Source organism: Mya arenaria, chromosome 10, assembly GCF_026914265.1.
Source record: "Mya arenaria isolate MELC-2E11 chromosome 10, ASM2691426v1".
Taxonomy (NCBI): Eukaryota; Metazoa; Mollusca; class Bivalvia; order Myida; family Myidae; genus Mya; species Mya arenaria.
This window is the reverse complement of record NC_069131.1, coordinates 35,199,504-35,213,547: the sequence shown is the minus strand read 5'-3', so window position 1 is coordinate 35,213,547 and position 14,044 is coordinate 35,199,504. Positions and strand designations below refer to the sequence as shown.

Genomic DNA, 14,044 nt, shown 5'->3' with positions numbered 1-14,044 from the left:
GGTTTCGTCAAATATTGCAAGCTCGTGTTGGTATAAGAAACCGAACGTGCGTTTGTACCAGACGCTCTGCAAATGATATTACGCAGCGAGAAGCCTAATTAATTTCGAAAAAATGATCTGAAACTGTGCAATTATAAAGTGAGAATAAAGACAGCATTTCGTTCAAATTCATTTAGCAAAGAAATATCGGAACGTTTAAATTCAAGGAAAACACAATTGAAATTCTAGAAATTAATCATTATAAAAAAAAATGTACATTTATTGAATTGAAAAATACAATATTAAACGTTTTCTTTACTACCAGATATAAGAATTAAAATAATTATACTGTGTGGCTGTCCTTATTGTCCTTTACAATACATTAATCTAAATATTATTTTGATATCTCCACATAACTTTCTCTCAGAAAGCAGCTTTAAACGTTTTTAGATGCTTAGATGCGTTTGAAGTGTATTTGTTGTGTAATGCTATTACAATAATAATATTTTGTTTTCATATTTACCGCTTTTCACGACAAAGTGAAATAAAATCTAGGCTGCAAACTTCTTGTGATAACGCACAATGAATTTCTTCTCAAGGACGGAATGATATTTACACAATTTCGGTAACCATACCCATCACATTCGTTTGTGTGATCGAAAGATAAATTTCATGTTTGCTCTTTACTACATACTTAGTTTCAAGAATCTATCTAACTTTATAAGTTATCTATACCCGATTCGTTTCATTGTTCGGGTACGGACGGTTGAACTTTGCGACTACTATATGCCTCCCTTCGGGGAAATACTTACACTGCATGGTGCAAGCTTCAGTTTTAGTTATACTCCTGCAAACGATTTGCAGTGTTTTCTTTCCGCCCTCATAAATTGCTATTTAAAGATCAATTAGATCTCGGAGTCCTAGTGGTTGATAGCTTTTTAGGTAACTAGAGTACTTCGTTAAAACACTTAGTTTCCAATCCTTAAGTTGTTCGCTCAAAGACTTTCAAGATATGACTTGATAATTCAGTTGAGCCTCTTTAAAGAATCGGCGGCAACTGACTTTAAAGGTGTTAGGCACTTGACTGCGACATAGTGATTATATGTATATTGTGTCAGAATAGTTTGATTTTTAACACACTTTTGCAACAGACCAATCGACGAGCCTACCAGTATGGCTACCTTAATTCCTCGTTTGCAGGTTGGTGGTGGTATACAAGAGCATGGTTGATAACGGATATTCATGTAAGTGTGTTGACAAGCTACCGAAAGAGTTCGTAAATGATATGGATAAACAGCATGAACCTATGCGTACACATGTTTATCGAAGTCGCATATTACTAATCTGAGACAAACCGTTGCTATTTCATTAAGGATCACGAAACGATACGTATAATGAAACATCTCAACCTTGATTTTAGTTCAGACAAACGTATGGCTATGTTAAACAAGTGAGTAAAAGGTTGAAGTCAGTAACTCTTTGACAAGGCTAGAAATCGCGTCCGACACAGAAAATTACCCCTCCCGAAATCCATTTTTAATCGTGCCAATATTTGAATATAATTGGATCAGTCATGGAGTGCTTCTTAAAAAATGCGAAAAAAAATAGTTTTGATTATTCTCTGAAAACATATTTCTAAATTAAACTCTCTTGTATATGGACGCACTCATATTTGGAGACGAATGTATACTACGGGCGATGAACAACGACTAATCACAGTATCTTATTAGGTACACTCAAATGGGCAAATATGCCTAGTTATTACTGATAAATGTAAGATAAATGTAGATATCAGATCACTTTACTTACAGAATTGGGACACCGGTGTGTTTTTGTTGTTTTCTACTGCCGATGTCCTTATACTTAGAACTTTTGCTATATCCTGTTTTCCAGTGTCGCCTTTCATTTTTCATCAGTTGCCTACTGCCAATTGCCCTAAACATTGGCCAATAGAGCGTATAACTATTACGAGATACATTAAATTGGGTATAAAATATAATAATCAAGTAAACAATGAATAGATATCCGTCAGATATAATAGTATTGGTGTAAGTTCTAATATTGAATATACCATAGTTTAAGAAATGCGCTGATTTGTGTAGACTTACGTTAAGAAGAGTCAATTTGCATGCTAAGTCTTATTTTTAATATTCATCTTCAAATATGTACTTGCAATCTTAATGACAATAGGTTCAATGATTATTCGCCCATTAAAAAGTTAGACAGATTCGTCTATATTGCTTATAAAAATTAATGTTTACATATGACAAAAATTTAATTACGTTTTGCCTTCTTTCAACTTTTTGCTGTCGAGTTCATATTCTGATCTGACCACAACGCCTGGAATATAGGAAATAACACAAATGACCCCGTTATACTGTAACCCTAACCAAGGTATAACCTTATTACAGTCAAAGTATTGATTTAAAGAAAAAGTTGAAAAAAAAACATATATTCATTGATGACTTCATTAGCTGTTCCCATTTTCCACATAATCATTGAGGCATGAATTTAAGAAAACAGATGTTAGTGCCTCATGATTGCCCTTTTTATTAAGTCTGTGTTTACTTGGTGTCTATTTTTAACATGGTAAATATGCAACTTGTATTACAATGTATATTGCTGGCTGGTGTTTTCTGTAACAATCAATTGCGTATTTTAACCACTATTCAGTTCACTTGTCTTAGAATGACGTGGAACATCCTTTATTATACCTAACGGAAGTAATTGAATGTCTGGTCCTTATAGTACATTTACTCCGATTCTATTAATCGTGATTTTTATTTATTTAAGCCAATGCTAAGGGCTGCTTAAAGTTTTGAAAATAATAACATTGTCAATGTACATTTTGAGTTAGTCTGAGACTGCTGTGGTCATACATTGGATGTATTTGACCTTCCGGAGTACCTCCTTTTAGGAATGTACTTATGACTAGTATTACAAGCATTGGTGTACGTACGTTTAAGGTTCTCATCATTGTTGTTTTAAGTGAGTAGCGTTTCTTCTTCGTTGATGGCATTCGATTTTGCAAAAGGCCCGGCGTTGGTGTCTACAGAAACACATGGATATACGTTAACTCAAAATAATAATAATAAGGACAATAATTAATAAGATGGATCAATAATTAACTAAGATTTATACGAAGGCATCGGGAGGTTAATGTGTCTTATAGAGGTCAAGGACAACATACGTACAATGTTTTATGATTCAATTGTATAGGACATTCCGTCATTATAACTCTTATATTGGTCCCCGGGCCAAACAAGAATGATATCACAACAGGTCATCAAACATAAGGAACGTTTACCAGTTAGAAAGGGATTTATTTCTTTTTGGGCAGTCATTGAGACATAATAAATGATCCCGTAGGACACGAAAAATAATCACTACGCTATGGATACGATATGTTTGAAGTTTATACGAAACGCATCAATATAACTATCGTTTATTAAGGTTAAAACACATTTCATCGAATAATCAATGCATGGATACAAATACGTATGTTTTTCGAGACTATATTAAACGGATACGTTAATATATGCTATGTTCTAAACGACTTTTAAGCATAATTTTCTCAAGAAAGCGAAAATGAACTCTAACCTTTTTGTTGTCTGCACTTATGTAGATACTAGCTCCGTCCTCTTTGTAGACAGGAGGTTTTTGTGATGTGAAAGTTAGCTTAATTTAATCAGTTAATGCGTTTATGCGCTGGTAAATTTTTGCAACTTTGTGCATATTTCATAATAGCAAAATAAAATTGCTTTGTTTGCTGTACAAAAAGGGAAAGGCATTGATAGTCATGTTATATGCTCTTTTAAATTACGCTATTCTTGTCTGTTATGGCATCAGAATGAGTAAAAAAGCGGCGGACCTCTGAAATATGGTTTGTAGTTAGAACTCCTATTTGCGCACTGATCTGGCACTTGCCATGACTACTGGCCATGACTAGGAATAATCCTCAAATTTCACGGGAAAACAACCGTTTAGAAAGGCACGCCATTATAACATTGGGACATCAAAGTAAATGGAAAATTAGGTTAAATAATGAAAATGCTCATCGATGTTCGATTTCCTGTTCTAAGAACGGCACAAGAGATGACACTCAAAGTTAATTTATTCATAAAAATACTCAAGTCATACCTTTTCCTGCTTCAAGGGCAAGAAACGAGCAGGGTGTTTCGGATTTGTGTTAAACGGAATATGATCTCCATCTGAAAATGAGAGTAAGAAATGGTAACCATTCTTAAAGAGCATCATTATCGGTTGGTGCAAACACCACCTTTTTAATTTTAATGAAATATCAGGTTTAACTCATTCCATTTTCATAACCAAAACTAAAAATACGAATACGCTTTGTGTAAAATAAAAAAGCATTTGCCTTTATAAATTGTTTTTATTATCAAAAAATACGTGGCCAAGCACCGAGTTGTTATTTGACAATCTGTAAGTGCGATATTTAGCCTATCAATATTGTACGTATGTTTACTAACGGTAATCTCGTTATTTTACATTTTGCCTATGGTAGAAATAGATACATGCACAAAATATTTGTTTACCTATCAAAGTTTACTAACTTTCTTATTTTGATGATATTGAGTTTTACGTTTAAAACAAATCTTATATTTTAAATGAATATAAAACAAACAATCCAAAACCCCTGATTCTTGATACTTAATGACAGGCCCATAGCAAACATTTAACAAATACCAAATTGTGTCTAAGGCTTAGTCTTTTCAGACACTCAACAAGAGATACACAACTTGCACACAACAACGACACAAACAATAAGTGCTGGATAATCGGATGAATTCAAATCGGTAATTGAACCAGAAACAATTGTGAATTTGGTACTTAACTTTGATATAAAAAATAACCCATTTCTGATTGTTATTATAGCTTTATGTTCTTATTATCTCAACATTTAACCAACACATTGAAGAATAGAATAACAAATAAAGGTGAATCGTTGCTTGTAGATTCATAAATCAAAACTTGAATGTACACATGTACCATGCTATCCCTTAACATTTGATAGTATACGCACACATCCTATTTTCAAGTAAATTCATTCAATTCGATCAACGAGCCATAAGTTGAATGCATACACCAAAATATTTTCAATAAATTTGGATTAATAGGTTAAGTAGGGGTAACTGGGGTTAAAAGCAATGTTTTGGTACAAAACCTGTCCCAGCATTTATCAATGATTGCAGACTAAAACTATTAGCCTGTTCGGAAATAGCATTCACTTGGCGACAATAAAGAAAATCATACTAAACATACTTATGAAGTGAACCAGCACATCAAATTACGCTACAGTCATTACATTTGTACCTTATTTTAAAACTTATTTAATCCTAGCCTTTGAACTAAACTAGGAATGAAAGTAGCCATTTGCTTGATTAAATGTTAATTTTAACATTTGTTTAAGATCAGCAGAAAGAATATAACTTAATCCGAATCTTTGGCCAGTAAAAATACAACTAATAACAACAATCAATTGCTGACAGTTTTGTAACTATAAATGAACCGTTTTAGTCAGACCGAGACTGATGTGGTTACACTTGGGATTTTTTGATTGTCCGGAGTATTCAAGAATGTATTTAGATCTAGTCTGACTAGCGTTGGTGTTCATACTTTCCTTGTCATTGTCCTTGTTCTTAATCAGTGAGTGGTTTCTCGTTCCCTTTGGTTCAATCCCATCTCGCAAAAGCTCCTGTTTCATCGGCTACAGATACAAATACATGTATGATAAAAGAAAATTAATTAAAATCCGTTGCATTATAAAGTGCTACCATAGTAAAGGAATGTCTTGACGTCATTTTCCAGACTAAATAAGTGGCGAACATTTGAAGTATGTTTCGTGGTTATAACATCCAAATGGACCGCTTATTTCAACCTGAAGTTGCCTTGTCTCTAGCCACGACTTTGAATCATTCTCAAATATCACGGCGAAAAATCCATGTACCGTTTAGGAGGTGATATGATAATTAGATGGGGAAATAAAATAAAATGGAACATTAGGATAAATAATGAAAAAAACACATCAGTCAATGTTTAATTTCTGTTTTCTTACGTTCAGTATATACATCCACAAGGCAGAAAATTGTTAAAAAGAACGTATTCAAATTCGATAAAATAAATCCCACCTTCTTTTTCTTTGCGCCCCCGAAACGAACAGTCTTTTTCGGCTTTTTCGAAATATGGCTTGCATCTGAAAATGAGATAGAGTCTAATACTATATGTCATGTGTTCCCGTTCCGTAGAGAAAAAACCGACCCGATGGCACATGCGTTTCCAGATAACAAGGCTTGCCAATTTACCGGCTAAGCAGCGTGCCCGAGGGTCGGATTGTTCTATCCGGAACGGACACACGTAGATATTTTTTCTAGCATACCTTAAATTATATCTATTTTTGTGAAGAAAATACATAAAAAGCACATTTTTGTACATTTTACCAAACAGCGCGTGCGATGATGTTTACTGACGGAAGTCGGGACATAAACAGTATAACACAAACTCTGCAGAGCTTTTGATACCAGCTATGAACATACATTACAATGAAAAGTTATACATGAATATTTTATATTCACTTGATTACATAACGTATCACATTTGTTAAGACATTATTACACAAGGCGATTGAAATGAACACATGACAAGCATAAATAAAAGCATACTTATTACTAGCATTTCCATAAATCTATATATACAATTAAATCAAAACAATGCAAATCAAGTCAGATAAACACAAGTAAACGTTGCCTGTACATAAAAGGGATTCTTGTTTAAAAGCATATATGAATGATTAATTAGTAAAAGCTCATATAATATTTATTTTTAACTAACATTCACAGCAAAAGCAGTACACCAACATATGATTCAGCATCCAGACTATGTTTAACAAGATGGACAGACCATGTTGAACAGTCCCAGAGACTTATCATTGATTTGAATTGAGACAGAGTTGATATTTTGTCTGATGTGATTTGGTAAAGAGTTCCATCGTCTTGCTGCTGAAACCTTAATGAGTTCAAACCATACCTTGTACTAAAGATACCAGATTGAGTTTTCCAGGACGGCTGAATTCACCGGAAATGTCTATACGGTGTGCTAGAAATGGTAATCCTTCCGTAAATTGCATTTTCGTTCATATAAACATTAAAACACATGCATCAAATACATTCAATTTCTTTCTTTCGCGAAAATATCTATATATGGATTATTGAACAAATATTCCAGAAATCAGAACCAGCAATGATCTGAAAATACATTTCTTTTTTACGCGAGTACCTCCACCATTGTCAAGAGATGCTATTGATAGCATAGAAGTATTTCATGTGTCCATGAGCGGCCATGTTTTTAAAAAATGCGATATTAATGCAGCTAAAATTTATAACAATATCTAGTCTAACATTTCGGCAAGATCAATAATTTCACCCATGAATGTTATACGGCAACCAGTATGTAAATGCACTTATTTTTATTATTTTTTTTATTTACGGTAATCTCGTTATATCGTCTTGCGGCTATGACAGAAATTGATACATACGCAAACTTATTGGTAACTTATAAGAGTAAAGCATATATTTTATGTGGATGATGTTTTTACGTTCAACGAATCATGTAGAAATAATGTTTTCTGAATCTATATGGCAAGCCCATTAGCGAAACATTTAACAAATGTTTAAAGAAACACTATTAAGGGCCTACCATACACTTTACGAGAGACAAACAAACGTACAAACAAAAAAACAGAGCACATCAGTGTTATATAATCGAAAAAAAAACATTATCGATCATCTACTCGGAATAAATCGTGTTCTTATTTCTGTTCTTGTCAAAACCGTGTGTGATATATATTATTTATCCTGAGTATAATACAGTCCGGATCGAAAATTCCGAGCTTCAGGCAAGCTTTGATGCCGATTACTTGGTTAGTTGCGTTACCGGCCTACGCCTGTGCCTTCGGGTCGGATTTGTCTATCCGCACTGGAAACACATATTTTTGTATTTAAACTTTAACTCTATGACCCGTGAAATTAGAAAAAAATCAAGCCTATGCTATGTCAGGTTTGTAACTACTATCGCTGTAACTGAACTTTTCTGTCAGACCAAAACCGTGGATTTATTTGTACCATCCGAAGTATCTCTTTTCCAAAATGTAATCAGGTCTACCATGACTATGTATACATACTTTTTTTGTCCTCGCTACTGTTCTTAACCTGGGAGTGGCGTATTTTCTCTCTTGCTTCCACCCGATGTTTCAAAGGCTCGTGCATCATCGTCTACAGATATATATATATATATGCATATTTGTGGTATAATATTACCAGGACAATACATATAATGAGCTGGATCATTTATCAAATGTTCCTTGACCTAGATAGGAATCTTTGATAAATTATCCAGCTTATTATATGTATTGTACTTGTAATATTATACCGCAGGCCCTAGTAAAACCCATGTTACCAACAAATGATTTAATGATAAAATGGTCCCATATGACGCAATTCTGAACGAATGAGGGCTGACACAAATACTTGTTATAAGAACATGACATTTACATTTTACCAATTACCAACCGATCATTTCAAAACGTCTACCGATCTAAAAATATATCTTTGGAAGCATAACACGAACTTCTTCAGTAGAAGTGAATACAGTACTTTCGGTTTGATTAAAAACAATTCCATACATATTGAGGACTAAGCGGTTTTCTATTTCAGCAGTCATTGCGACATACTAAAAGATCACGATGTACAATATTATAATAATCTTTCATGGCCGAGAGTGTAAGATAGGTTCATTCCGACCCGAGCGTAGGGTGTTTGGGGGAAACGAGGTTTACCGAGTTCCTGCAAAACACCCTGCGCGAGGGTCGGGATGAACCTATCTTACACGAGCGGCTATGGTAGATGCTTTTTCTCCCATCTCAATTAAACAAAATTAAGTAAAAATGTATTTTTTTGCTAGACCTCTTTTGTGCTTAGTGAAGGTAATTGCGTACGGATATGCGATAATTCGTGGTTGTCATGGATATTCGCGCAGTGATTCAGAGTATGTAAATGGTCTGATAGGTCTTTAAATAGTTCTAAGAAGAGTGAAGCATTATTTCTAGAACGGTGCGTGAAAACTGTTTTCTGGTGACATTTGAAGCGAGAAATAATTAACTAGCGTTCTAAATATTGCCACAAGACAAGGTTTCCATGATGCGCTACAGACGACATTCTTTAACAAGGGAGGTAATTACAATGTGGTGACCATTAAAAGAAGTTCCATCCGGGCATTTTATCTTCGCCCGTGAGCAAGATAAGAATTTCTAGCATGGTTAAATTAATGGATCTACTTATCTGAGGTGGGAGAAAATAAATCACTACGCTGTAGATGATGTTCGATATGTTGAATTGAAAACAAGCTGTATTCGAGACGCATCGACATAAAATCGCTTGTAAAACGGAAATACTCACTGATCGATTAATAAACTTAAGTATGTTACTTAGACTATGTTATAAGGAAATCGTTTATGTATACTATGTTTGAAACGATGTTTTGATACTTTTTTAAATTGTGTTAATCTATTTACTTCCAGAAACACACACTTAACTGAAATTAGCATTCTTTGATATTATGATTTTAAACAGATATATTCAAGCCAGACATAGTTCGTTTTTTCTCCTTTTTAACACTTTCCAGCAATATAGGACCATTTGCTGTGCAATTGTTCAACTATTATTGACACTAATGTTAAGAACTTCTGAGGTTGTTTCACCATTTTACCAAGCACATTGAAAAAAGGGTTTCACAACTGCTTCAGAGTAAAGAAGCGTAACTCCGTGGTTAAACAAGGTTAAACGGAATCTAACATTTTTCGCTTACGTTGCATTGGCTCTATGCTTAAGAAGGTTAAATCACAATACTCTTCGAAAAATCAAGCGAAGTAACCACCTTTCAGGAGATCATTAATTATCGAATGGAAACATCTTAACAAATGAATAAATAGGTAAAATAAGGAAAAATCGTTTATTTTTTGTTTTCAAATCGCCGATACGTATAAATACTCAAATTGAAAAATCTTAAAATCCTACCTTCTTCTTTTCCAAGAGATTTTTCGGCGGTGTACGACTTGTACCTGAAACAATATAAAGAAATGGTTACCTGTCTTAACTTTTCATTTAATGTTTCTATCACATCAACTTTAAATCATTCTTACAAATGTATTCAATTGCTATTTCTTTTCAGAAAAATATTGAACTTGGATGCTATTCTACATTATTGTAAGTGATGGTATTGAAATAATAGTAGTTGTTCATGTATCTATACGACCCTTCTATTCTCACAATAACCTATAAAGGAAACAAAGCTCCAACCTCCAAAAATTAAAAATCACTTTTGCAAGTAATTAACTTTTAGTTACTTACAGTACCACTATAAAACATTTGTAATACTTGCATTTCGTCCAGGTAATATTTTTCTCAAAACTTAGTAGACAAGTTGTAAGTGGGTAGATACAAATAATCATAGTATATTTGCGAATTGGAATTCAACTTTGATCATTTAAGATCAAATGTTTGATTTGTGTTATTTTTCTTTTACTGATAAGGAAATATATGAAACTAATGTTGTGACAATCTCGTATTTAAAGAAGCTTCGCTATTTCAATGAATGTCTATCAAGCTCTCTGTATGGCGAAAAAGCCATAATAAGTTCTTTAAGTGGCATATAAATGCTGTATAGTTAATACAAATAAATATTATCATCAAAAGAAAAACACATAAGAACTGTTAGAAAGTTATAATCAAACAAATGATATTCGAAAAATTGATACGAAACATGTGTTATGGAAGAAACTGTTGCTAGGAAAGCAATTGCTAGGATATATTTCAACCATTTTCTTTGATAACCAACGATAATGTAAACATCCTTTCCCAAGATAACACTTTTATAACAGGAATGTTATATATCTGAGCCCTAATGCTTATGTTAAAACAGGGTACTATAGTTAAAATGATTTAATAATTGCTAACTACGGTAGAAAAGTAGAATTGATGCATTTGATTAAATGGAGAATATGTTTATATTTGAGAGTCTTTGAGTCATAGTTTCAAACATCATAACTAAAAAGTGAATAAACGCTTCTTTTGGACTTAGCATTATGAAATCGTTGCTCAGCAACAATAGAAAGTAATTTTTCCCTTATCTTACTTTGATATGCATAATTCAATTCAACTATGTCATACTTGTCTGTTAATCAAATTATACTACTTCACATTAGTGTAGTAAAAGTAATGTTGCAAATATTGAGTCAAACCTAATAATGTTTTTTTTTGCGTTCGAGCAGACGAATAGCTTTCATGTAAAATCATGTTTTTTTCCTGTTGCTTTATGCCTAACAAACAATGATCGAGAGACATATAGCGTACAATTTAGAGAGGACACATATTGTGATTGGATTATCGAAAAATATTCTTAATTCATTTGTAAATATTCGTGAATATTTACACTTAATTTTTGTTACAAAATATCATTTCTGCTTATTTCAAAAGCTTTGCCCTTAACATATCTACATAAAACAAACACATTGAATAACAGAATTCATTTGAATTAATAAGGTACATTTAATTGAATTTAAGAGGCCTTACATAACGTTACTCCATACTTTGAATTTTGATTCATGGACTTTATTTTTACAAATAGGTTTAAATGAATTCGTTCATTAAACAAAAACTGGCCAAAACAGGTTTGAATTTGCAATTGGAAATCAATATAAACTGTCACACCAGAAAAAAACATCTATAGATATATACAAAAATCTCAAAAAATAACCTTCATTGATAATCGATGGCAATAAAACCATATCCATGCCAGGTTGGTCAAGATCAAACGCCAATAATTCCTCTATTTTCTTGCAAATTTCTTGCTTTTCGACCGACGAAAATGATTGCTGTAAGTTTTCTTTTTCTTTGATACTTTGTAGAAAGACTTGAATTCTTACAGCAATGCCATCATCTTGTACTATACTTTCCACAGTGAAACAACGCTGATCACATTTGTCTGACACTTCATAGACTACAATAGAATAAAATAACACATACATATCCAGTATGTTTAAATAACATTGATAATCATTAGGTTTTTTTAAAATCGAACCTTGAAAACACATCTGAGTGTGTTTGTGATCGAATGTGTGTACAGCGTATGAAGCACATAAATCAGTACCTTGGTCAATTTAATGTTATGATAACAACTGACAGGTTGCAACTATTTGGAAACATAATGCTACCTAATCAGGAACCACCAAAAAGCAATGCATTAAATGTCAAATGGCAATCTATACGTTTCTTGCACTACTTACACATTTCAGTAAGGAGAGCCCAGCAACTTTGACTTGTAATTCCAACATCTACTTCAAAGAGTTTATAGCCTGCATCAGTCCGCATAAGTTCTTCAAGAGGTTCAAAAAACCTCCCCAGCTTTCCCGAAAGACTGTCTTCTATCAGAGAAATAACTGCGTCCAAATCATTACACTGGATTGATAGAATGAGACAACCTTTGTTAACTTTCGTTAATATTTTTTTCTCTGAAATAACACAAATGACATGGTCATAACGTTAACTAGTAATCAATGCGTGCCAAGCAGACACTGGACAAATTGTAAACGAAGTAGCAATACTATACGGTATAGCTGGAACACATAAACACTGAAAAAAATGAGTAAATAATACTCAAACGGTCAGCGAAACGGGGCTCAAAGGGAGGCTAATAGATTTAAACAAACTTGTATTTTTAGCATTGATTTTAAGCCATATTGCGTTTGCTTTAGCAAAATGAACGTATTCATTATATGGTAACGTGGTATTTATTGGCATTATGCAGTGTTCGCGAAGTAGTATCACATGTATGAACTTACCGTCAAATAATTTAGCAAGAAGGGACTTAACTGCAACCTCCAGCTGGTTTAAAGTCCTATCATCTATATAGAAATTAAAACTCATATCAGCTGTATGCATGTATGCCGACTGTATTAGTTAAATTGTAAGACCATATTTATCTCTGCAGTGTGAGTTAAGACACAATACGTATTAAAACATGCAGATCTATATTTTATTATGTGCATACATGAGACACATTTAAACGTGCAAATTGTTTTGTTAGTAACGCATATTTATGCTTAATATTTTTCACATAATCTTTGTTTTTAAACTATCACAAATGACTTTTTTGTTATATTTGAATAATAACTTTTAGAGTATGAGATGCAAACGCAGAAACATTTTCCAAAAAAAGGATTATTTACCTGGTAATTCTGTGTCATTCTCTAATGCCTCTGAAAATATTCTATGCAAATGTTCCGTAATTGATTGTTCGTCCTCTTTATTGTAGTTCCGAAAAAATATGAATACTTGAAGGACTTGAATGGAAAATGAATTAAAAAAGATATAACTAAGCAAATGAATCAAAACTTTAGTGGATATATTCTATAAAACCATAAATTAGCATTGGTTTCATACGTAACATGTTGTTTGTGCCTCGAATGATCTTTCTACTATACTATTGTATTAATATAGAAGGTTTCAAAGCTAAGTAAAAGTCAGTCAACACATTTTAGAAAGTCTATAGTGTTGAATTTATTTAGGGTGGGTTGATAAACACATTTGCACATTTAAGCAGAAAAGGTAATACATAAAGCATGTAAGCGTTTGGATGTAAACGTGTTTAAAATTCCTTAAATGATAAAGTCATCTCGCAAAATATAACATATGTAAGATAACGGTAAACGACCTGGTATTTTCACTGACAACCCCTGTTTCTTAATGATCTTTTCCAATTGCTGCAACCCGCTCACAACCGCTGCGTCAGCTAAAACAGCAATGCTCAATTACATGTATACACAATACAATACGATATATCACTAAGCAGTGAATTAAATAAACATATTACTCAAAAATATTATAATGAGTCTTCATTTGAATGCAAATGTACGTATATAACGTATATCGTACAAGAGTGATTCGGAGTGAAAGCAAACGTTTGTCTCTTTATGTCAGTCAATAACAACAAATTA

The 14,044-nt window shown here is 33.0% G+C and overlaps 1 protein-coding gene across 2 annotated transcripts in view; it reads right to left on the bottom strand.

Moving 5' to 3' along the window:
* The window catches only part of LOC128205351 (uncharacterized), a 73,815-nt gene that overhangs the window by 30,227 nt on the left and 29,544 nt on the right, over nt 1-14,044 (bottom strand). For both annotated transcript variants that reach the window (XM_052906923.1, XM_052906925.1), the window contains exons 4-17: nt 13,762-13,839; nt 13,277-13,390; nt 12,890-12,952; nt 12,335-12,559; nt 11,806-12,048; nt 10,068-10,111; nt 8,177-8,267; nt 7,024-7,092; nt 6,129-6,193; nt 5,617-5,707; nt 4,120-4,190; nt 2,939-3,028; nt 2,262-2,319; nt 1,789-1,914 (exon numbers count right to left, since the gene is read on the bottom strand). In XM_052906923.1, coding sequence (XP_052762883.1) covers nt 2,275-2,319; nt 2,939-3,028; nt 4,120-4,190; nt 5,617-5,707; nt 6,129-6,193; nt 7,024-7,092; nt 8,177-8,267; nt 10,068-10,111; nt 11,806-12,048; nt 12,335-12,559; nt 12,890-12,952; nt 13,277-13,390; nt 13,762-13,839 — 1,289 coding nt within the window. In that variant the 3' untranslated portion in view covers nt 1,789-1,914; nt 2,262-2,274. The remainder of the gene's footprint in view (nt 1-1,788; nt 1,915-2,261; nt 2,320-2,938; nt 3,029-4,119; nt 4,191-5,616; nt 5,708-6,128; nt 6,194-7,023; nt 7,093-8,176; nt 8,268-10,067; nt 10,112-11,805; nt 12,049-12,334; nt 12,560-12,889; nt 12,953-13,276; nt 13,391-13,761; nt 13,840-14,044) is intronic.